At 40.5% G+C, this 24,102-nt stretch overlaps 1 protein-coding gene and 1 non-coding gene across 12 annotated transcripts in view; both read right to left on the bottom strand.

Moving 5' to 3' along the window:
* ARIH2 (ariadne RBR E3 ubiquitin protein ligase 2) overlaps positions 1-24,102 on the bottom strand; it is a 49,513-nt gene that overhangs the window by 18,500 nt on the left and 6,911 nt on the right. For 3 of the 11 annotated variants that reach the window (XM_037049775.1, XM_037049776.1, XM_037049778.1), the window contains exon 3: positions 23,643-23,986. The exons of 3 other annotated variants lie outside the window; for them this stretch is intronic. In XM_037049775.1, the coding sequence (XP_036905670.1) occupies positions 23,643-23,891 (249 nt within the window). In that variant the 5' untranslated portion in view covers positions 23,892-23,986. Of the gene's footprint in view, positions 1-9,606; positions 9,653-15,564; positions 15,691-23,642; positions 23,987-24,102 lie in introns of those variants that run through there. 5 more of the 11 variants (XM_037049783.1, XM_037049777.1, XM_037049784.1 and 2 more) reach the window with 5 other exon arrangements.
* LOC118989687 (small nucleolar RNA SNORA42/SNORA80 family) lies at positions 21,152-21,287 on the bottom strand. Its single transcript, XR_005067061.1, has one exon. It is a non-coding gene; the product is annotated as a small nucleolar RNA SNORA42/SNORA80 family (small nucleolar RNA).

Here is a 24,102-nt window from a genome sequence, read left to right on the forward strand (position 1 = left end):
TTAGGTGAAGCCTTGAAGTAAGAAAGAACAGGGCTCACACTGCTCTCACAGATCCACAGAATCCAGAACTGGACTGGCCACAGGGTGGCCACTCAATACGTGCTGACAATTAAATTCCATCGTGCCTTTAATCTGCGTATTTTCAAAATGGGATTTCTCAACCTTCCTGAAGAAACAGAATTGTAATACTATACCTGGTCTGAGTACTTAGCAGCAACAGAGCCTCAAAATTTGCACACTGGGTGCAACTCAGCCATGGAAAACAACATGGTCCTCTGCTGAAACTGGGAATTTTACTGATGACTAAGTCCACTAACGACCAACTCAGAATATCCCAGTGGGGCTGAGTTTGGCTGAGAACGGATAATGTTAAGAGAGGATGCATCTAGCACTTTATAAAACTGACGATGGAGTGATATGAATCTATTCTTTTAGAGCCAACAGCCAACCAGAACACACCAACACAAACAAGATACTAAGCACACACGTCAGCAGCCTTCTGCAGGAGGCACTACTGTGGTCCACGTGTCACAGAGGGATGTGAGCACGCCCATTATAACATCCACTGTGTGTCACAGAACCCTAAAGGGATCCTGAGACCATTAATTAAGCAAAATACAGTGTCCCTGCCCCTTGCCCAGTAACAAATACACCAGAAATCTGTAAGGAAGCCGGGTTCCAAAAGGCTGTCTGAGCAACAGCAGCGCACGAGTGGAGGAGAGTACCTAGAATAACCTGTGCTCCAAGTAAGGGAGGCCGCACCTCCCTGGTTTGGGTCTTAAAGAGAATTGACCGCACGCACACCCCACAGCAACTGTAGAGGAAATGACCTCCGATGATTTGGGGGCAATCTTTAAGTCACTTTTAGCAGGTGGGCCAGGACACACATTGTGAATGATATTCAAACATTAAAATAATCTGTCTTTCTCAGAGTGTAAACAGCTGGGCTCTCAGGAAATAAATACCTCACACCATTTCTGTTCAAAGAGCTCAGCAATCCATTCTGAATCTATTAGTCAACACTTCACAACCGGTAAAAGTCTTCCACTCTTCTGTGATATGTGTTCAATTGTGGAAAAAATAATCTTTCGGCCAAATCAAAATGAACTCTTGCTGATCTGTTTTGATCGAGAAACTCACCTGTTAGTAGTTAGGGCTATGTACAGTGACCCTTGAGAAACATGGATTTGAACTGCACAGGTCCACTTATATGTGGGGCATTCAACTGACCTCTGCAATTCAAACCAATGTAAGTACAGTGCTGGCTGGTGTGGCTCAGTGAATTGCATGTCAGTCTGGGAATCGAAAGGTCACTGGTTCGATTCCCAGTCAGGGCACATGCCTGGGTTGCGAGCCAGGTCCTCAGGTGTGGGGGGGTATGAGAGGCAACCACGTATCTCTCACACACTGATGTTTCTCTCCCTCTCTTTCTCCCTCCCTTCCCCTCGCTCTAAAAAAGGAAATAAATAAAATCTTAAGAAAAACCATAGTAATTTTTGACTGTGCAGAGGTTAGTGCCCCCAACTTCCTTGTTCAAGGGTCAACTGTATTATCAAGGAGTTATAATGAAAAAGTCAAACCTTTTCCAAAAGGAAAATGGGTCCAGGATGGTAATCACTCAAAGCTAAAAAAGGCTAATGACTTAGGAAGAAACACATATGACCATGACACATTCAAGATAAGTGTGCAGTTCTATAGTATCAACATGTAATAAGATTACAAGTCTTATTCGAGTCCTTTTTCTACTTCCGAAAAACACTAATTGAAGGAAAGACTAAAAACCAAGAACTAAGAAATTTCTTTTTTTAAAAAATATTTTATTTATTTATCTTTAGAGGGGAAGGGAAAGAGAGAGGAAGAGAAACATCAATGTATGGTTGCTTCTTGTGCATGCCCTGCTGGGAACTGGCCCCTGCCGGGAGCTGGCCTGCAACCCAGGAATGTGCCCTGACTGGGAATCGAACCGCGATCGTCTGGTTCGCAGGCCCATGCTCAATCCACTGAGCTACACCAGCCAGGGCCAAGAAATTTCTTACATAACAATTTGCAGCCCCGAGGTAATTACTCACAGATTAATCTGAGCCTTTACTCAAAGAGACAGAATCGTAAGAGTCCACCATTCTCTCCATCTCTGGGGCCAGAGGGGCCCCTCTCTAAACGGGTGTGGGTCACGACTTCCAGCATGTGAGTCTCATCCCTGTTTACACCGTAAAGCCTAGGTTGGTGAGATCCGCCACTTTGACTTTCACAAAATGTTGAGTCAAAGACAGCTACAATAAGCTTAAAACAAAGACAAGCTGTTTTCCTATCCCTACCCCGCAAAAAAAAATCATGTTAAAGTACATGTAAAGCTATTCTCAAGAATCGTGTTTGATAGTTTGAATATACTACTTTAGAAAGTTTAGCGCATCTGCCAAAAGCAGAAATAAAAGATTTTAGTTCAATTTGGTTCATAATTTAAGAAGACGTAGATTCAACTACTGAATTTCAATCTCTTTGGAGCTGCCAACAGTGGATACACGAAGGTATTCTTTGTATACATACACCAGGCAACGCAAACTCCCTTTTGCCAAATTCAACAAGCATTTCTCATGCGTTATCCTGCTGGTGGAATCTGACACCTACATTCCCTCTGCCGAAACAGCCTTTGGTCTCTGTGATTAGTCTCTTGCAGCATCTGTTCAGGTACAGGCATACCTCATTTTACTGCACTGTGCAGACACTACATTTTTTATTTTACAAACTAAAGGTTTGTGGCAACCTGCATCAAGCAATCTATTGGTGCCATTTTTCAGATGATGGTTAGCATTTTTTTAGAAATAAAATATTTACACTTTTTAAAAGACAATGCTTTTGTACCCTTAACCAACTACAGTATTGTATAATAACTTTTACAGGCACCGGGAGATAAAAAAATGTGTGTGACTCACTGTATTGAAATACTCAATTTATTGAGCTATCTGGAAGCAAACCTGCAAAGTCTTCGAGGTACAGCTGTACTCAAAATGTGCTCTTCCCTCGATATACCCATCTGGGCCCAGGGAGAACCATACTCCGACAACCTTCCGAACTAGAACCCTTGGCCTTTTGCTCTGCCATGCTCTTCCTCGCCACTTCCCCCTCTCCCATCAGCACTACTCTACTGCCCGATCTCAGTCCTGACTCTCTGAGCACGCCCATCAGGAACGCCTCGCTGTGTCTAGGCTTAGGCCAAGCCACCCCGAACACGCCCCATCTCCTCTGATCTCGGAAGCTAAGCAGGGTTGGTCTGGTTAGTACTTGGGTGGGAGGAAGCCTCCTTGCCCTGGCTGTGGAGCTCAGTGCATTGAGTGCTAGACTATCAACCAAAGCGTCACAGGTTTGACTGCCAGCCAGGGCGCATGCCTGGGTTGTGGGCTGGGTCCCTGGTTGGGGGCATGCAAGAGGCAACCAATCAGCGTATCTCTTGCACATTAATGTTTCTCTTCTCTCTTTCTCCCTTCCATGCCCTCTCTCTAAAAAGTAAAATACATAAAATTCTTAGAAAAAAGAAAAATAAGGTAATATTATGAATAATCTAATAAATTTGGTATCTTAGATGACATTAACAAGTTCCCTGAAAAAATACTTAACAAAACTGACACAAAATTAAAAAGAAAAACTGAACAACTCCTTATCCATTAAAGATATTGAACTTGTGATAAAAAAAATTTCTGCCCTGGCTGGTGTAGCTCAGTGGATTGAGCACGGGCCTGCGAAACACACAATCGTGGTTCGATTCCCAGTCAGGGCACATGCCTGGGTTGCAGACCAGTTCCCAGCTGGGGACTCACGAGAGGCAACCATGCATTGATATTTCTCTCCTTCCCTTCCCCTCTACAGATAAATAAATAAGATCTTTTTAAAAAATTTCTCACCAAATTTCCATACCCTGATGTTTTCACTGTGAATTTTACTTGTGTAAGATCAACAACAACCTTACATAAACACATTTGGAAACTACAGTAAGAAGAAACAGTATTTACAAAGTCATTTTATGAAGTTAACAGAACCCTAATATAAAAAAATATAACAAGAAAAACAAAAAGCAAAACAAAACAAAACTTACACCAGTATCTCCTGTGAACACAGACACAAAAATCAATCCAAATATTTTAGTAAATTAAATCCAACAATATGGAAGAAGTACAATGTATCATAATCAAGTGAGGTTTAATCCCTGGAATGGAAGGCTGATTTACCATTTGAAAACTCTTAATGTAATTAACTGAAATTAACAAAATAAAGGGAAGAAACACAAATAATCATTTCAGTAGATGCAGAAAACCCAAGGACAAAATCCAATATTCAAATTCTCACCAAATCAGAAACAAAAGTGAACTGCCTGAATCTAATACAGGCCATTCATGAAAGCTATTACACTCAATGATGAAATGGTGGATGCTGAGATAGAAAAATGGCATGGATAACCACTCACCATCTCATTAACATTATACTGTAGACCCTAGCCAGGGAAATAAAAACAAGGGGAAAAAAGACATAAAAGAATAAAAGATTGGAAATGAAGAAGCAAACCTGTCTCTACTCCTAGATAAAATGATTGTTCATACAGAAAATCCTTACTTTTTATTTTTTTTAATATTTTATTTATTTATCTTTAGAGGGGAAGGGAAGGAAAGAGGGAGAGAAACATCAGTGTATGGTTGCCTCCTGTGCATTCCCTGCTGGGAACTGGCCTGCAACCCAGGCATGTGCCCTCACTGGGAATCCAACTGCGATCCTATGGTTCACAGGCCCACGCTCAATCCACTGAGCTATGCCAGCCAGGGGGAAAATCTTTACTTTTTAAAAGATTTCTTTATTTTTAGAAAGGGGAAGGGAGAAGACAGAGAGAGAAGCATCAATGAGTCATTGCCTCTTGAGCAGCAGCCCCCCCTGCCCCCCCACCCCGCTCCACTAGGGACCTGGCCCGCAACCCAGGCACGTGCTCTAAAGCTGGGAATCGAACCAGTAACTCTTTAGTTCACAGGGCCAGCACTCGATCTACTGAACCACATCAGCCAGTACTCCTGCAGAAAATGCTTTTAAAAATCTATAATGTGACTTCCAGAACTAATAAATTGAATAAGATAACAAAATATAAGGTCAACAGACAAAAATCAAGTGTATTTCTATACAGCATCAAATGAAAACTACCATGTTAAGCAAGCAAACTGTATTTTAATACATTTTATGTACCCAGAATATCTGAAATATTATTTCAACACATACTCCCCCCAAAATGAATTATGTTACACCATTTTTAAATTTAAGTCTTCAAAGTCCAATGCATACCAGTTTTAAAAGGTCACGTTTCAAATGACCAGTGGCTACATGTGGTCGTATCTACCACACTGGATAACAATGCTAACAGACTGAATGCAGCAATTAAAATTAGTTTGGTACAAATTAATAGTTGATCCTAAAATCTGGGGTGCTCTAGAGAACCCACAATATCCAAAGCAATCTTGAAGAACAGAGTTGGAGGACTTACCACCACCTTGACTCTAAGATTTGCTATAAAGCTAGTGATCAAGTAATCAAGATAGTGGGGCTTAAGGACAAACATACAGATCGACACAAGAGAAGGAAGTCCCGAAGTAAACTCACACATTTATGTTAACTTTCAGCAAAGGTGCCAAGGTAATTCAAAGGAGAAAAGGACGGCCTTTTCAAAAAATGGTTCTGGAATAACTGAACATCATTACATAATACAAAGAGCACAGATGCTTACTTCATACCACACAAAAATTAACTTAAAATAGTCCATGGGTTTAAACGTAAAACTGAAAAGTGTAAAACTTCTGGAGGAAAATCTTTGTGACCTTGGTTTAGGCAAATATTTCTTAGCTATAATAATGAGAACACAATCCTTAAAAGAAAAAAATTGATAAATTGGACTTCATCAAAATAACTTTTACTCTTCAAAAACATTAAGAAATAGAAGAGAAAAGCCAGAGACTGGGAGAAAATAACTGCAAACTGTTTATCTGATAAATGACTTAATTCAAACTGTATGAAGAATTCAACCAACTTAGTAAGATAAACCTAATTTTTTTAAGTGGGCAGAAGATTTGGACAGGTCACCAAATAGAAGTATGAATAGCAAATAAGCAAAAGAAAAGATCCTCAACATCATAAGTCTTTAAGGAAATGCAAAATTAAAACCACCAGATACCACTTCACATTCACTAGAATGATTATAATCCAAAAGACCGACAATGCAAGTGACGCAAGGATGTAAGGAACCCTTCTTCAATGCTGGTGGGGATGTGAAATGGCAGACTGGCCCTGGAGAACCATTTGGCACGTTCTTAAAATGCTGAACATATACTTACCATCTGACCTAGCAATCCCATTCCTAGATATCTATACAAAAGAAACAAAAATATATGTCCACATAAAGCCCTGGGCAAGAATAGTCATGGCAACACATTTTATAATAGCCCCAAACTGGGAACAACCCAAATATCTATCAACTAATGAGTAACAGATAAACAAAATGCGGTATATATCCATATGACGGAAAATCATTATTCAACAATAACAAGTGAAGCACTACCAACCTAACACAATATGGATGAATTTTAAAAACATTATAGCAACCAAAAGAAGCCAAAGACAAAAAAACTACATATTGTATGATTTCACTTATATGAAACTTCTAGAGAAGGTAAAAACTAGACAGAAAAATGGTCTTGTTCCCTGGGGCTGGGAGCAGGGACTGACTACAAATGGACACAAGGAAACATTTTTAGGTGATGAGAATGTTCTGCAACTCAAACTGTCATGTTAGCAGCACAGCTGCACAAACGTACTGAAACTCACCTCACACTCTAAAACGAATGAATTTAATAAAATGTAAGTAATATTTCAATAAAGCCATATAAAAATAAAATTGATTGATGGATAGTATATGTTAAAGCAAATGTAGCTAAAGCTTAGCAATTACATAATCTACATAACAGGTATATAGATGACCACTGTACAATTTTTTAAACTTCTTTGTATGCTTTAAACTTTTCACAATCGATGTCAGGGGGAAAGTGTGCCAAATTTAATTCAGTGGCAATCACTTGCACAAACAAGTACCACAGTAAAGAGAAGACTGACCCTACTGTGACCTTCTACTTACTCCTCAAAAATCCTTCAAGAGCTTTAACATAGTTTTGATCAAAGGTTAGCTGATTATACAACGTGAGTTTTAGAATAGATAAAAACTTCCACATAAGTCTGTAATGCTGATCACTTCACAAGACTCTCTCTTGACCTCCCAGACTAAGCCTTCTTAGTGTTCAATTGGATGCTCTGCTCTCACCCTGTCAGCTTCTTAAATATTGCTGTCCGAAAGGGAGAGCTCTCAGGCCTGCCCCTAACTCCCTGGCCTGTCTCTGAGTTAATCACATTCCTTCGAAGCCTTGGTCAGTGTCAGTGTGAGCCCCAAAGAACTCTCTCATTTTTCCTGAGAGCTGGAATAGGTGGGAAAGGAAAGATGTGGTGTGGCATCCAGTTCATTGAAGACTGAAGGGTGCCCCCAGTCTCTGAGAGGTCCAGAGAAGGCTTTCACAGAGTCCAAGATGGGGTCAGAGGCCAACTGAGGCTCATCTACCACACCCATTTTCTCTCTCCTTGTGCCCTTAAACCTGACCCTCCATGGGCCAGAAACTTCTGGGCAAGTGTCACCCGTTGTCACTTACCCCAGACGCTGCTCTGCACTACCACTCCAATCTAGCTTTGTTTTGCCACAGCACTTACAATCTCAATACCCTCAGACAGTTCCAGATCTTTACTTCAGAGAGCAGCACGTAGCTACATGCATGTCGCAAAGCACACTGCTGCTGGTCAGTGGTATTTCCCAAAGGCTGCAGGCAAACATTTTATGGCAGCTTCTATATCCCGAGTTCAGGACACACAACAGATACTTCCCTGATAAAGGCTCCCAAACATGTTCGGTAGTGACCACCTGTACACAGATACCTAAAGGGGCAGATTGATGCTAGGGAGTCAGGTTCTCCTGTTTGTTTTTTAAAAAATAAAGAATAAGGTGGCCCTGGCCAAGTAGCTCAGTCGGTTACAGCATCACCCCCATATGCCAAAGTTGTGGGTTCAACCCCAGTCAGGGCACATAAAAAGTCAACCAATGAATGCTTAAATAAGTAAAACAACAAATTGATGTTTCTCTCGCTCTAAAATAAATTTTTAAAAATTTAAATAAAGAATGTAAATGTGCCACACAATTCTTTTTAAGATTTTATTTATTGATCTTTAGAGGGGAAGGGAAGGAGAGATGGAGAGAAACATCAGTGCATGGTTGCCTCTCATGTGTCTCACCCTGGGAACTGGCCCACAACCCAGGCATGGGCCCCGACGGGGAATCGAACCAAGCTCTTTTGGATCAACAGGCCTGAACTCAATCCACTGACCCACACTGGCCAGGGCGTGTGCCACACAATTCTATCCCTGTTTCCTAAGTAGGGCTGGGGGGTGGGAGGACAGATTAGGGATGGGGACCAGGAGAAATCCAGGATATCCAGGATATGGGCCAATGATACTGTTTATGAATGCTCTAGTGGCTGTTACCAGCAAGCAGCTCCTCACAACAAGGTTAAAAGTGCGCAAGTCCACAGCATTTCATTAGCTGTTTTGGAGGTATTTTTCCTACAATCTAAGTGCTTCAGGGACTAAAGAAATGAAATCATACAAACATTAAACTGCTAGCTTAGCAGGGAAACCACCTTGGTAAGATAAAACTCCTGAATTTGTGTGGCCTCTGAGCCACTCATTGGCAGGAGACGGCTGAAGGATTTCAGAAGCTTGTATAAGGTAACTCCAGAAGCAATTCGGGTTTCAGCACAATTTGGTTATGAGCTCCTATTTTAGCAATTCTGTGACTTGCTGCCCTGATCTCTTTCAACTTTATTGTATGTCTCTTCTCCATGAGGTCCATAAGCAAAAAGCACTGTGGTAAAATAGTTTTTCAAATCATAGGTTCCCAAGTCCACCTGAAGACTGTTAGTAAACGATCCACAAATTTCTTCTCTGGTTTCTACCAACCCCACCTCCATCACCTCCCCCTCCAAAAGTCAAGTTTCTATCAGAATTTATATTAATCACTGGAACAAACATTTCTTGACCCCCTGACCACAAAGAACTCAAAATGCCAGAGGAAGATAAACTCTGCTACTGAAGGAAACAGTATATACAATACTCCGGACCCTGTCTACTGCATAGCCAACATCCATCTTTGAGGGAAAACGTTTTAAGAATTTCAGGAAATTTAAGTTGCTACATGACATCCCAGAGCACTTGAATAGTATATGTTTATTATTCAAAACAATACAAAGAACTGGCTAAATTTATGTAAGGATCAAGGCACCTACTGAATAGCCTCTGCTTCTGACAACAGTTCTCCAAGGAAATGCATGAACATGATCAGTTGCTTCTTCCTCTTTTTAGTCTCCTATAGCTGGGTCACTCTGCCCAGCCCTCAGGAACAAGTTAACAACACAGCTTGCAAACAGATTTCTCCCCCAGAAAAAAGAAATCCAGCAGCCCACCAAGACTGTCACCAGCCCTTCCCACACTTACCAGTGCCATAGGGAGGATGCAGCTGATGGCAGTGAGCATCAACGGCCTGAAAAAATACAGGTGGTAGTTTCAATTTTTATTTAGAATTCTTACTTGCCAACTGCCTGAAATCTTTTAAGGCTACACGAATGAGTCTCCATGCCTCAGCCTGTGTTAAGTCACTTTGTGGTCCAATGACATTTGTTAACACTAGTAGTCACTCACTTCACAGCAGAGATGAAGGAAAGGAGTGAATTGCTACGGGCCAGCTTCAGGGCCTGGGGTAGAAAGGGAGGTCATACAGATAACCAGCCTATCGAAATCAAGATGGATGAATTCAAGTCTTAAGGGATCAAGGGTGAGTGAGGCAAGAAGGAACTAAAGGGATAAAAGGAAGAAACAAGGTTAAGGTGGAAGACAAAGGAGTAAGTGAACACCTACTGGAATGGGGCAAAATCAACAGCAATGGTGTTGGTAGTGGCTCCCAGAGGGCCTCCGACCTTAGGCAAGACTTATCTCTAAAATAAAATTAAGTGGTGGGCCTTTGGCTCTCCTACTCCACACCTGCATACTCTCAAGTCTCTAAAAGGTCAGCTCTCTGGCATCTGATCATAACTCTGCGTCCTTTCACTTTTTATTTAAAGGTCTCCGTATAGGAAGGGCTGACATGTAACTGAGGCAGCCACAGGGTATACATGCTTTAAAAATATGATTAATAAATACAAATTTGAAATTTTCTCTCCAGTTTAACCTTCAGTCCTGTTATGATCTCTGATGAGTAAAATCATAACAAAAAAACCTAGACCTCGTTTTTTATGCAAAGCACAACAAAGCAAGAATATAAAAGTCAGCATTCCTTAACCATGAGGATACTTTTTTTTTAATTATGAAAAATTCCAAGCATATATAACGGTGAAGAGTGTAATGAAACCCATGTACCCATTACCCAACTCCAACATCAACTCATGGCCAGGCCCACTGTATCTGTACCTCACCTATTTCCTACCCTCTAAATTATCGTGAAGTAAATCCCAGCCAGCTGATCTTTTAGGGTGCATTTCAGTGAAAATCCTCTGGGAATTTCATTAGTACAAACTGCTGGTTACAGCCCCTTCTAGAATTCTAACAGTTTTCCAGAGGGATACCATACAGGCAAGATAACCATCAGTTCTGCAAACCAAGGAGTTGCTATTTAATGAGGTGCACATAGTAGGACTAAAAGCCAAGTCTCCTATCATGCTTCTGCAGCCACAAGCCCATCTTGTCCAAAAATGATGTTAGACAATGCTCTGTCTATTCCAGCTACTGCTACTACGAAGAGAGGCAAAGGAGAGAGAATACCAAACACTCTCTGGGCAGTATCATCCAGCCCCACCTCCAGAAGCTAGCTAGCACACCTTAAATGACAAAGCCACAGACTCCGATGGCCTGTGTCAAAACACAGCTACTGACTGCTGGCCTTAGCACTCAGAACAAATGCTGCTATTTTTATAACCGTTCTGTTCACAGAAAGCTCCATTAGAATGGAACCTCCTTGAGAATGTAGATTTTTAAAAACAATTTCCTCGTCTGCCATATCCAACCACCGGGAACAATGCCTGTGCTGCCAGTCTCCTGCGTCTAGTCTGAAGTCACTACACATCCATACCCTCCTCCTTCCCCAGGCAGACACCAAGGTCTTCCAAGCCCTCAGAGGATGCAGGAAGAGCCCAGATTCAGCTCTTATGAGGAAAGTTTAAACAGAAAATGGATGCAGGGCCAAGAGGTCTTGTGGGGTTGCAGGAGGGAGAGATGCTGACAGGTGTGAGGAGGCCAAAATCGAACCTGAGTCAAGGAGGCGTTCAGGCTATAGAAGCCACTTTTAAGTTTTTCAACACAGCAAGATAAAGTGGTGCTTTCAGTGCATATAAGAAAATATGAAACAGAAGTAGAAAAAATTTTACTTATTTACACCTCCACTTTCACCATTCTAAAAAAAGAAGGGGGCAGAAACTAAAGGCAAAGTGATGTTTAAGTTATTTTATGCCAGAGATTAAACTATTTCCCCCCATAATTTTTAGCACCTATCTAAGAGTTAAAACAACAGAAGACAGTCAGAAAACACTTGTTTATTGGGAACCAACAACTTCTTAACCTATTCCAATTACCAATAAACAAAGAAAACCAAATGGTTCACAAAAAGCACTTTGATGAAAAAACAACACTGTCACACCATTCTTTCCCCCGAACCCCATCCTCCCAGTCTTCCTATCCAGAAGAAATCTCTACCAGTCATTTTTCTAGGTTCCTCTGGTTGTTACCAATATCACCGAGCATGCCCATCATTCTCTATCAGATATAGTGTACCTGTACCACTCACTACCTCCCCCTTCCAAGCCCAACTTTTAATGTTTAAATCACTATTATCAGTTCCTCTATCAATTACCTTTGTAACTTTAAGGCCTTGTTTACAGGACCAGAATTGCAATTTTCTTTCTCATGCTTTAAATGTTTATAACCACTGGGCCAATCAAAAGAGAATCTCCATACATTCTATCAGTCACCGCCAACTATTCATACTTCTGCCACATGAGAGTTTGCTTTATATTTGGCTCATGGTTTTGTGCAATTTTTTTGCTTTGTATGGGAATTCTAATTCCTTCATCCCTTGTAAAGAGTTCTATGGTTTCTTCACTGCATCCCAACCATTTCCCATTTCATTCTGCCTGCTGCTTGGAATCTACCCCATTCCTGTTCCTGAAGAAGTTTTTCTTGTATCCCACCCAAATTCTGTTCAAATGTGGGCTGACTGCTTTGCACACCTGTTGTACAGGTGACAACATGAGACTTTTCAGTGGACTACCAGATTAGTTCAATCATTTCTTGAATATTTATTCCCCTCTTTTTTTGATTTTCATCTGCAAGTAAATATGTGAGAAAACTTACAAGGGAAGTAAATACAGGAAGTCCTCAATGTCTGAAAATGAGTTTACTTCGGAAGGACAGAATTCTAGGTTCAAAACCATTTCCCTCAGGACTTTGAAGACCATTGCTGACGAGACATCTGGTTCCCATTTCTCTTAGAAGACTGGTATATCTTTATGGAGACTTTTAGGGTTTTCTGTCTATCCTTCTTTTTTCTGAAACAGCACAGCGACAATTCTGGCGGTGGGTCTTTCTTTACTCTTCTGGGCAATGGGTAGACCCTTTCAATATGAAGACGACTCCTCTCTAGCTCCTGGAAGTTTTCTTTTTCTTATAGTTCTTACCATTTTCCTTCTTGCAATCTTTTGTTCTCATTTGCCAGAAATTCTAGTAGATACTGGATCTCTAGATCAATCCTCTGTCTCTTTTTTCACTTTTTTTTTTGCCTCTATTTGTGGCTTTATATTGAGAGATTTTCTTGATTTTATCTTATCTACCTAAAGAATCTTTTTGAATTTGGCAAATCTATAATTCATTTTCACAAGTTCTTTCTGATTGTTTTTTCCTGATGGCCTGTGTTTTATAGATGCCACATCTTCTTGAATATCTTGGAGAATACTAATTAATGTGCTTTTAAAAATGACCAAACTTATCTAATGGTCTGTTTCCCAGGAGGTCATTTTCTGTTTTTCTCTCATTTTGCATGTGTTCCTCAATGTCTGGGGATTCTTGGTTTAGCCATTCACACTAGAAAAACTAAGGGCCACCAAAAAAAGAACAAAATACTGATACATGCTACAACTTGGATAAACCTCAAAAACATTATGCTAAGTGATAGCAACCAGAAACAAAAGGTCATACACTGCATGATTTATATGACACATATAAAATGAGTAAATCCATAGAAACAGAAAGCAGATTAGTGACTGCCAATGCCTGGGAAAAGTGGAGAGTAAACGCTTAATGGGTACCAGGTTTCCTTTTGGGATATTAGAACTAGATGAAGATGACGGGTATACTGTAAAGGTACCAAATGTCACTGAATTGTATACTTTAAAATGAATAATTTTAGGTGAATATTATAGTTTTAAAAGGTGGGGGAGATTGTGTGTGTATATCAGGGAAACAAATCCTAACTCTGTATGTGAACAGAACCTAGAACTGGCAAGTTTTTCTTTAGGGTGATCCATTGGACTCAAGGGCCTCCAAAATCACTGATGAGGTCAGCCCAGTCTTACCTGCTCTAAAAGCCCTATTTCTCCCAATGTTATTCTATTCCGTAAAAATAAGGAGGTGGTTTTGCCCACAGACAAGGGAGGGGCTGGGCTGACTGTTCTACATACATACATTTAATTAACACCCCCCATGTGCAGCACACGTATCCCTTCTAGCCTGTCAGTCATACCAGAGCCCTTTGTCCAGAAGATCTGCTGGACAAACTATTTTCCATGTACCATGTCCCCACAACCTGTTCTCTTTGTTATTATGAGTTGATAACAGGTATATGCCTTTTCTTTCATTTTCATAATATTGAAAAATGGAGGAGCACCCCATATTTACCTAATGCTCTCTAATCATTTCTCTTTCCCTGCCTTCTGCAACTCTCCAGGTAACCACTGATTTACTTTCCTTTACAACAGATTAGTTGGCATTTTCTAGAATCTTATCTAATTGAAATCACAAAGTGTTTACTCTTCGCTCCCTCATGTAACACAGTTATTCTGAGATTCATCTATGAGGCTACGTAAGCAGTTCACTCTTTCTATTCTGCTGAGAATATGTTGTTCTACGGGCATGCCACTCTTTATTTATTCACCTGTAAATATTTGGGCTGTTTCCAGTTTTTGGCTCTCATATCAATAAAACTGCTACAGACATCTAAATACCAGACAAATAAAAACCAATGGAGGGGGCCCTGATGGGTGTGGCTCTGACTGTTGGGCGTCATTCCGCAAACCAAAAGGTCACTGGTTCTATTCCTGGTCAGGGCACATGCTTCAGTTGCAGGTTTGGTCCCCAGTTGGGGCAGGTACAAGAGGCAACCGATCATTGTTTCTCTCCCTCCCTTCCCCTCTCTCTAGAAATAAATAAATAAAATCTTTAAAACAACAGCAACAAATGAACAGAGGACAAAGGCATATGAGGGCGGCCAACCATTTTGAAGCAGAAACCAATGTCGATAAGCTAGCAAAAAGGTTTGACTGTGCTCTATTACAGTGCCATTAAATTCATAACTTTCAAAACATTCACATTGTATTTATGATACAGACACTATTAGTCATTTTTACAGTTACTCATTATCAACATGAACATAAGAACTCACTTCTACCTTGATAATCATTGAACTATGAAAGTACATTTGGTCGTCAAAAAATACTACAGGAAACCGCCTGGCTGGTGTAGCTCAGTGGATTGAGCGCGGACCTGCGAACCAAAGGATAGCGGTTCGATTCCCAGTCAGGGCACATGCCTGGGTTGCAGGCCAGTTCCCAGCAGGGTATGCACGAAAGGCAAACACATTGATATTTCTCTCCTTCCCTTCCCCTCTAAAGATAAATAAATAAAGTCTTTTAAAAAATTGGTAAAATAAAAAAAATACTACAGGAAACCTAACCAACTCTATAGTAGTTGGTAGTAGATATCTATTCCCACTTTGGTTACAAAACCAGTACTCTGAATGCTGGACTCATCCTTTCAACAGCCAAAGGAAGGGCACACTCCTCTCTCCTCACTTTGATAACCCTGATCATCACACAATATATTTTTTTAGCATTCTATACACTTGCACGATGGGACTATATATTTTTTTAAAATATTTATTTATTTATTTTTAGAGGGGAAGGGAAGAAGAGGAAGAGAAACATCAATGTATGGTTGCTTCTCCTGCATCCCCTGCTGGGAAATGGGCCCTGCCAGGAACTGGCCTGCAACCCAGGAATGTGCCCTGACTGAGAATCGAACTGCGATCGTCTGGTTCGCAGGCCCACGCTCAATCCACTGAGCTATACCAGCCAGGGCTTACACAATATTTTTTTGCACTTCCATGTGAATATAATGTTAAGTACCCCATCTCACCTCTGAAGAGTATGTTTCATTACAGCTGCATGAAGTTCAGGCTCCTGTATCAGAATTGCCAAAACAAATTCTGACATGCACCCCACACATCCATTAGGTACATCCCATCTCTACATAGAAATCAGCGGGCTTCATGGAAGCCCTTTGACAAGTACGTCCTCTATTTATAAATGGGAGCATACAGAAATAGAGCTCTGGGTTAATTGTCAACTTCTGCATTTATTGACTGGGCTTACACAATCAGATCAACAATAAGCAACACTTACTGAGAACAAAACATAACCAAGCATTTTCGTAGGCGCTATTACACAAAGGAAAAAACCTTGACCTGCATCTCAGAGTTCAAGCCCCGGTTTACAAACTACTAATGTGCAGTAAGTCCAAGTACATACCAAGAAACATGCACACAGTGGTACCAAGACAAGAGTGTTCAACTCTGCCTCAGGATCAAAGGAGGGCTTCATGGGAGAAGGGAGTCAAGGGTAAATCTTCAGTTTCCAGCTTGGTGAATGATGGTATCAACAATTAAGATAGAGAATCCAGGAAGCAAAGTTTAATGGCATTTAATTACTCATAAAAGGAGGCAAGGCTACATAGAGATGTTGAGAGCATTGAAGAGACTGGTAAAATCCTACAGCAAAGGATAAATGAAAATGGGTAGAGCAAGTACTGGCCAGAAAAGAAACTGCTAGTCAAAGAGAATGACTTCCCCAAATACAGGGACCCCCCTTTATTCAGGGTTGTAAGAACAGCTTTGTTCTCCTATTAAAATCTTCAAACAAACCTCTCACTCATTCTGCCTGTATTTTTCTCTATTTATGGTTGATAACTTGTAGTTATCACAGTAAAACCATTTCATGTCCATAAAGGTTTGTGATAGTTCAAAGAAAAGCTTATAAATTCTTAGAATTCATGTCAGTTTACCAAGTCATTTCAAAAAGAGCAACACAAGAAATTTCTTGCTATCTCACTTTGCATTTCTCCAACCTTTCCTACAACTCTTCTCTCTTTTGGGCAGAGAAAGCTAATCCTTTAAATTTTTCCTAGAGTAGTAGGGGCAAGGACAAAGTAAAAACAAGAGAGGAAAGAGAAAGAGGGAGAGCAAATGCACGTGTGCACACCAGGGAAACAGAGCTAGGGACGGAGAAAAAGTTAAAGTAAGTGTGGGGGGGGGGGAAACGCCTCAGTAACAAGGATCCCCAAACCAACTAAACATTTCACTAATGTAGTGCTGTCAATGCAAAGAACAAGATCAAACACCACAGCAAACCAGAAATGTAGGAACAACAGATAGGCTACATATATCCCTGTACCCTTTACCTGGTCCCAATTCAAAATTCAGTTTGCATAATTTTTACTTTTCTTATTAGTGAGCCCCAGGAGAAGGGCACCAGAAGTTCCAGATGAAGGCAAAAGAATCCCGTGTACACGACCCAAATACCACATGCACACTAGGAGGCATGAGTCAGCAATATGTTATCTACAGCCTTCCTCCATGGGGCTCCTACTCCATGACTCAAACGGCACAATCCTAATGAAGTGTTTTAAAGAACCCCAGCAGACACGGGAAAACAATATTCCCACTGTTCTGCTCTTGCCCTGCTTCTGCTAAACCCTAAGCATTTATCTGAATACTCGTGTGCCAGGTACTTGACATGCACCACCTCATTTAATGCTCTAAAGGAGATATTGTTATTACTATTCTGTAGATGAGAAAACTAAAATACAGAGATATTGACCTGGCTGGTGTGGCTCAGTGGATTGAGTGCAGACTGAAAACCAAAGGGTTGCTTGTCCCAGTCAGGGCACATGCCTAGATTGCAGGCCAGGTCCCCCAGTGGAGGCCATGTAAGAGGCAACCACACATTGATATTTCTCTCTCTTTCTCCCTTTCTTCCCCTCTCTAAAAACAAAGTCCTTAAAAAGATCAAAAATACAATACAGAGATACTGAGAAAGTTTCCCAAGGTCACATTATATTAAATGGTAGTAAAGGGACTGAAGCGCAATCAGCTGAGTACTAGCCAAGGCTCTGGCTAAGTTCCAACACACACAAGGCCACATTCCACGAAAACGCTCACAGCAATATAACCATTCCAATAAAACTCCTGTAACACATAAGAATTCACCTAAATGCTCAAGAGGGAAAGCTTGAGCAAATTACTGTTCAAGAACAAGATGGTGTAGTACACAGCCATTTAAAGTAATCTGACAATGAAGTAAAAATGGGGAAATGTTTGAAATATACATGAAAATACATGTACATACTGATTACTAGAATGTAACACTGACCAGAGTTGGGATTTTTGTTTACTTTGTTCACAGCTATTTTTCACAGTGCCTGGCACAAATAGTAGGTTCGACAATATTGGTTGAATGAATGAATGAATGAATGAACCACAGCACAGTAATATTATGTATGATTATATACAATATCTGAAGGATAATAAAGAAGGAAGAAAATTTATTTTAGGTTAATGAAATTATGAATGATATTCTTACTTTAATATTATAGTAACATCAACAAAAAAATTAAATATAAATAAATTCAGGATTAAGGCACACAGATGGGATTAGAGTCACCCCTTGGTTACACATGGTTTACATGGTTCCTAAGGCACAACAAAAAGACTAGAATGAAAGCTGGCCTTGACTCTGATGAAGAGCTTCTTTTCTGGAAGGCAGCGACCATGTTGTGTGTGGTGCCAAGTACACAGTGAGCACACAAAGTCAATGATGACAATAACCTTTGTAAACTGGCAAGACAGGGGCAACTCTAGCACTAGTTGTACTCAGGCAATTCTCAATGTCACTCTGGACATTTCTCATCTCCCTTTTAAATATAAATTTAAATCACCAGTAAAATACAAATCAGACTTCTAGACTTAAAGCATTGTAAAGTATTGCAACGCACCCACTAACAACCAGCTATTTGGAACACAGGAATTTAATCTAGATTCTACTAAGATACAGGCATGCAAAGAAACCTGACATCAGGTTATAAAAATAGAAATCAGATGGCTGCTCAGTACACAGTGTAACTATGCCCAGCTTAAAGACACTTTAACCTGAATAACAACAAAAACAAAAATTTAATCCATAAATATATAAATAAAAATAAAAGCCTTAAAATTCAGCTTTTTATTAAAAAGTTGATTTAATAAATAAAATTTAAAGCACTGTCAGATATACAAAAATTTGGTGCCACTTAGAGAAAGACTAAATATAAGGTACTTTGTGTTAAGAACAGCAATTGCTTGTTAAAAGTGGCAATACATAGAAACCAGGTTGTTTTAAAACTGGAACTATTACAGGCTTTTACACTTAAGAATCAGAAGCCCTGAAAACTCATTATGATTCATCATTATGATAACCATCTACCAAAAAAACTTACGACATTTCCCAGCCATATTCTGAATAACAGATTGTAAAACAAATCCAAGCAAGAGCAGGGCAGAACAGTGTTCTAGGGAATATTTTCCCGGTACTATGGCAGTTAACATAGCAATTCAAAGAGCAAGAAGAACAGTAATAAAAACACTGAAAATAACCAGTTTATTTCTCCAACCCTACCTGGGAAATACCAGGCTTGAGAAGTGAGCAGCGCAGTTCAGTGTTTAAAAAATCTGTTCTTCCTTCCAACAGTAAAAACACTTCAGATTGCATTACGGTCCTCCATATTTCATTCCTTTCACTTGTACACCTTAGTCTCCCACCCCAGCCCAGAAGGGAATCTTCCTATCTTCATGCTTATCAAACCACTGGGTCTGGACTTGTTTCCTACACAGCCCTTCCACCGCACCTGCCAGGTTCTCTTGTCAACCACAAAGCTCAGATGGCTCACTGTACCTTAGACCCAGCCCAAAGTAAACTCTCTCTTCTCTCTTCTTAAGCAATTGGCTGGGGCCCAGGACAACATCGAGACTCTCCGGCCCACACCCCTAACAGGCTGCTGAGTGCACAGTTCAGCAGACCCTTCTGGTCCATCAACTAGGAAGGAGGCCTGGGCTCTACCAGAGCTGGGCCCCTTTCTGAGCAGTTTGATAGCAAATGTCTCATAAGTGTCACAGAACAGTATTAACAGGATTCACTGAAGAACAAAATTCTTTTTGGCTATTGTACACATTGCATTAAAAATGCCTCTTACTACTAGAAAGGGCCTCTCTCACCTATAACAATAATAAAATAAAATAAACAATAATAATAAAATAAAATAAAAATAGTATAAGTTTCATATAAATACGGTGTATAAAAAAGGAAACTGTTTTTTTTAAAGATTCATACGTGATTGCTAAAAGTATTTGTCATCGCCCTCCCACAACACAATACTTCACTTGGCGATCATCTTCTCTCTCATTATACCTCTGTAGGATGATAGCTCTTTTGTAGAACAATGCTTCTTGTTTTGCCGTTATTTGAACAGCAGCAGTCTGCCCCCCACCACCAACAGACAAACATTTTCTCTGTTGTTTATCCTCAGCCTTTGATCCAATTTTCTGGGCATTTTCCTTTCTCAATTAATGCCCTTACTCATGAACTAATCCTAGAACACATCCTGTTAGCTGTTCTCAGCCCAGAGGACCTCAGTAAACCAAAAGCTCCGTGTCACAGAGAGTTGGGGTTTTTCTACTTAAGAAACATCAAATCTGCCCTGGCGGGTGTGACTCAGTGGACTGAGCACTGGCCTGGGAACCAAAAGGTTGCTGGTTCAATTCCCCAGTCAGGGCACATACCTGAGTTGTGAGCCAGGTCCCCAGTTGGGGGCGCAAGAGAGACAACCAGACACTGATGTTTCTCTCCCTTTCTTTCTCTCTCTTCCCCTCTGTCTAAAAATAAATAAAATAAAGCCCTGGCTGGTGTAGCTCAGTGGATTGAGCGCGGGCCTGCAAACCAGAGTATCGCGGTTTGATTCCCAGTCAGGGCACATGCCTGGGTTGCAGGCCAGTTCCCAGCAGGGGACTCACGAGAGGCAACCATACATTGATATTTCTTTCCTTTCCTTTCTTTCCAGGAATAAATAAATAAAATCTTTAAAAAATAAAAATAAATAAATAAAATAAAAATTAAAAAAAAAAAAGACATCAAATCCCAAAATGCAATGAAAGGCTTAGTTTTATGCTAGCCTATGGCTCAATGAGCAACTGCCAGCACACACAAAATGAGTAACACAGACATGAGTAACAGTGAAAAATTCAAGCCATTCCTCAAACTTAAGACAGCTTTTGTTCATGGACAACTTTTGGAAAAACTAATTTTAAACAACATGCATGTCACATTTCCTACTAGCCGAATAGCACCTACATTGTATGAAAGAATGAACTATTTCAGCATGTCACAGGCCTGTACAAACAGCACCGTGACCAATGGGGAAACTCAGTAGTGATCTGGGAGACGACTACCGATCTTGACTCAGAGACACACGCAAAAAAAGGAGCTACTGCAGCCAAAGCACCTGTGAACTGCATTTTGTCAACTCAGCACTTAATTATCCCCTTCCACCTAAAAAAATATTCATTATAAAAATAAAAACACTGGTTTTTAGCCCGTCTAAAATAAGAAGATTGTGTGTGACTCCTTTATTTATTTCCCACTGTGCAGCCCACTTCAGTGCCTGCAGCCTACGGGCAGAGGCCAGGCAGTGGTTGAGGGCCACAGTTTGCTCTGGCGTGGGACACTAGGAGAGAGACCCAGAGGGACGTGCCTGCCGTAAATCCAAACCCATGCATCTTCTTCATTCTTAACCATGCTGTTTCTGCCTAGCCTCTCTGGTCAAATTCCCAAACTACTCAGAACATTGTTGAGTCCCTTTACGTGCAGCCAAGCCACCTAAGAGCCAGGATGCTTGCTGCCCAGGCCCAGAATGAAAATGATCTAAGTCGCTCCTCAATGAGGGGGGGAAAATCTATCTTCTAACGTCATCTAAATTTCCATGGATTATTTTCCTTTTTGCCCCATTTTCTATTAATCTTCCTTGTATTTCAACTTTCTTCCATCCCTTTTTATTCCTTCATCTCTGTTCTAAGTTCTTTTGCTCCTTCTTTTCAAGACCTTCAGGGCCAGAATAATACCCTTTCACGTCAGTAGAGAAGGATACACACCAGGAACTGGGGATCTAGCTCACACCAACAGCACCAGCTACAGTCTTCAACAGTTGGCAAAATCCACAAGTATCCAAGAAATAATTCAATGCCTACTATGGATGAAACACTGTGGCAGGAATGATGGGGCATACAAAGTATAAAGCAGTTTCTGCCCTCCAATAAGTAATGTTCTAGTTGAAGAAGCCATGCAACAATACGTGGAAAAGGTTAAACACGTGGGGTGTAATGTCTGGGCACAATCACGGTTTTCTAGGGGTTGTTAAGGAGACTCACTCAGGGGAAGTATGAGCGAGATTCTGAAGGAGTCCTAAAGGACTAAAAGGCAAGAAAGGGCTCCCTAGGGAGAGAAGGCTTTTCAGAGGGCTGACCATACGTCAGCATAATAAGTACAGATGTAAAATGGTCGATTTCATGTTACATATATTTTACCGCAATAAAAAAAAGATGGAAAGAGGTGCCTGGGCCCCTCACCTGTCTCTAACAGTGCAGGAAAAGTTGGCACAGAGGGCTTGACAAACTGAAAATTCCTACGAATAGATGGAAACGCTCACAGAAACTTAGTCAATGGGGACTGTCCAACACACAGCCACACACTTGACAATTCTTCTTCTAATTTGAAATACCAACATTGTATAAAACCTGGCAGTGTGATTAAAGCAAAAGAAGCTAATTGAGCAAATGGGGAGAGGCATGCAGGGTGGGGAAGAAAGAAACCTGATGTCTCTTTTTATTAGGGCAACGCCATCTAGAAACCGAAGTCCCAGCAGCTTTGCTATAGCTATGCTATGGTGCAGAAATCCCAAACCTGGAGGTTCTAATAGGTCTCCTTTCTCCAGAGTTTTTTCTGTTAAGCACAAAAAAGAAAGTCTACAATCACCTCGAGAAGTGAGTCACAAAAACCCTCTAGCATTCAGCTTTTAGATAGTTGCTAAAAAAGCCCTGAGTATCTAAATCCAAGGTTTGCTGACTACCAGGGAAAAAAATCTAAACTAGCAGAGAAATCATATATGACACACTTTAGCTATTTCCATTTAAATACCAACAAGAAGATTATTTGATTGAAATCACACCAATGTACCCTTGACCTTCAATTTGAGCAGAAAACAAAGTTCATATAATATTTCCTGCAGGAAGGTCAAAGAAAATAGTAAAATAAGAAAAATATCCTCATTTTCACATAATGGCGAACATAGAGAAGAAAGAAACATGCTGGGAAATTATCTACATGACCGTAAAAATATTCATAGTACATAATGTCCTATGTGACTATACTATATACTAGTGCAATATTACTCACTACAAAACATTCATAGTGAGGACAGTAACTGGCCTGAGGTGTAAGACATTGAAAAGCACAATAGTTTCAGTTTAGTTAAAAATACAGTGCTTGATGGAATAACCAACTTTATTAATTCTTTAAACTTTCCGTATTAACGACCCCCTCAAATAAGTGAAATACAAGCTATGAGAACTTATTTTATTCTTATATTTATTGCTGTAAGATTTCTTCCAACATTAGATTAGTCACCAACATATGAAACAAATGAGGTCATTAGCCCAGAGGCACTGATTATTTAGGGCAAACCAAGTACCTAGGCATTTCTCAAGACATTTATCAGTCACTCAACATGGCTGTGTAGAAGATGGTGATTCTGATGCTTACCATATCTTTAAAAAGTTTCATAAGACTCACATTCCTAAACAAGTGTTAATTTGCAATTCTGCTTCTACATACTTCTGGTCCACTGTTCCTGAATCTACCCCGCTTTCTAATTCTTAGCAGTCTGGGAAACTGAGGGTCTTAGATATGCATATATTAGAAAATAAGGTAAAAATGATGCAACATATACTCAAATTTGTTTTCAAGTTATAGGGCCATTCCATCAGTCTAGAGGAAACATTAGTTAGCAACAGCTCAAATTCAGATTTAAGATTTAAGTAAGGGGGGATTACCCTTGGCATTGACAACACTGCTCACCTTTAGGACAGAGGCTAAGCTGGTCATGTGCTCATTGAGAGCACCCTCGGACTCTTTGTAGGTCAGGCAAGTAAACTGGTACTCCTCAGGATCAAAGGCATCAGCCCCCTGCTGCTCCACATCGCTGGCTACTCCCACATAATAGTCCTCTATGTCCCCTGGGTCCTCGTCCTCTTCCTCCTCTTCACAATTTGGGTCATAGTCCTCTTCATTGCTGTCAGACCCCTGGCTATTCATGTCCACAGACATCTTAGCATCCAGCCAAGTTGCAAATCAGGAAAGCAGAGTTTCTCCCCTCCCCCCAATCTTTACCACTTTCTCAAATACATTAGTGTTTTTGTCTTCTAAGGAAGAAAAAGAAAAAAAATGCATGTTACTTTCACTGTGAGAAGTTGTAACAGAAGTCATTCAAGAATCTAAGCAGCATAGCCCTGGTCCTACTCCCACTATGGCCTATTCC

Source organism: Sturnira hondurensis, unplaced genomic scaffold, assembly GCF_014824575.4.
Source record: "Sturnira hondurensis isolate 20B ecotype Veracruz unplaced genomic scaffold, ASM1482457v3 Scaffold0006496, whole genome shotgun sequence".
NCBI classification, from domain to species: domain Eukaryota; kingdom Metazoa; phylum Chordata; class Mammalia; order Chiroptera; family Phyllostomidae; genus Sturnira; species Sturnira hondurensis.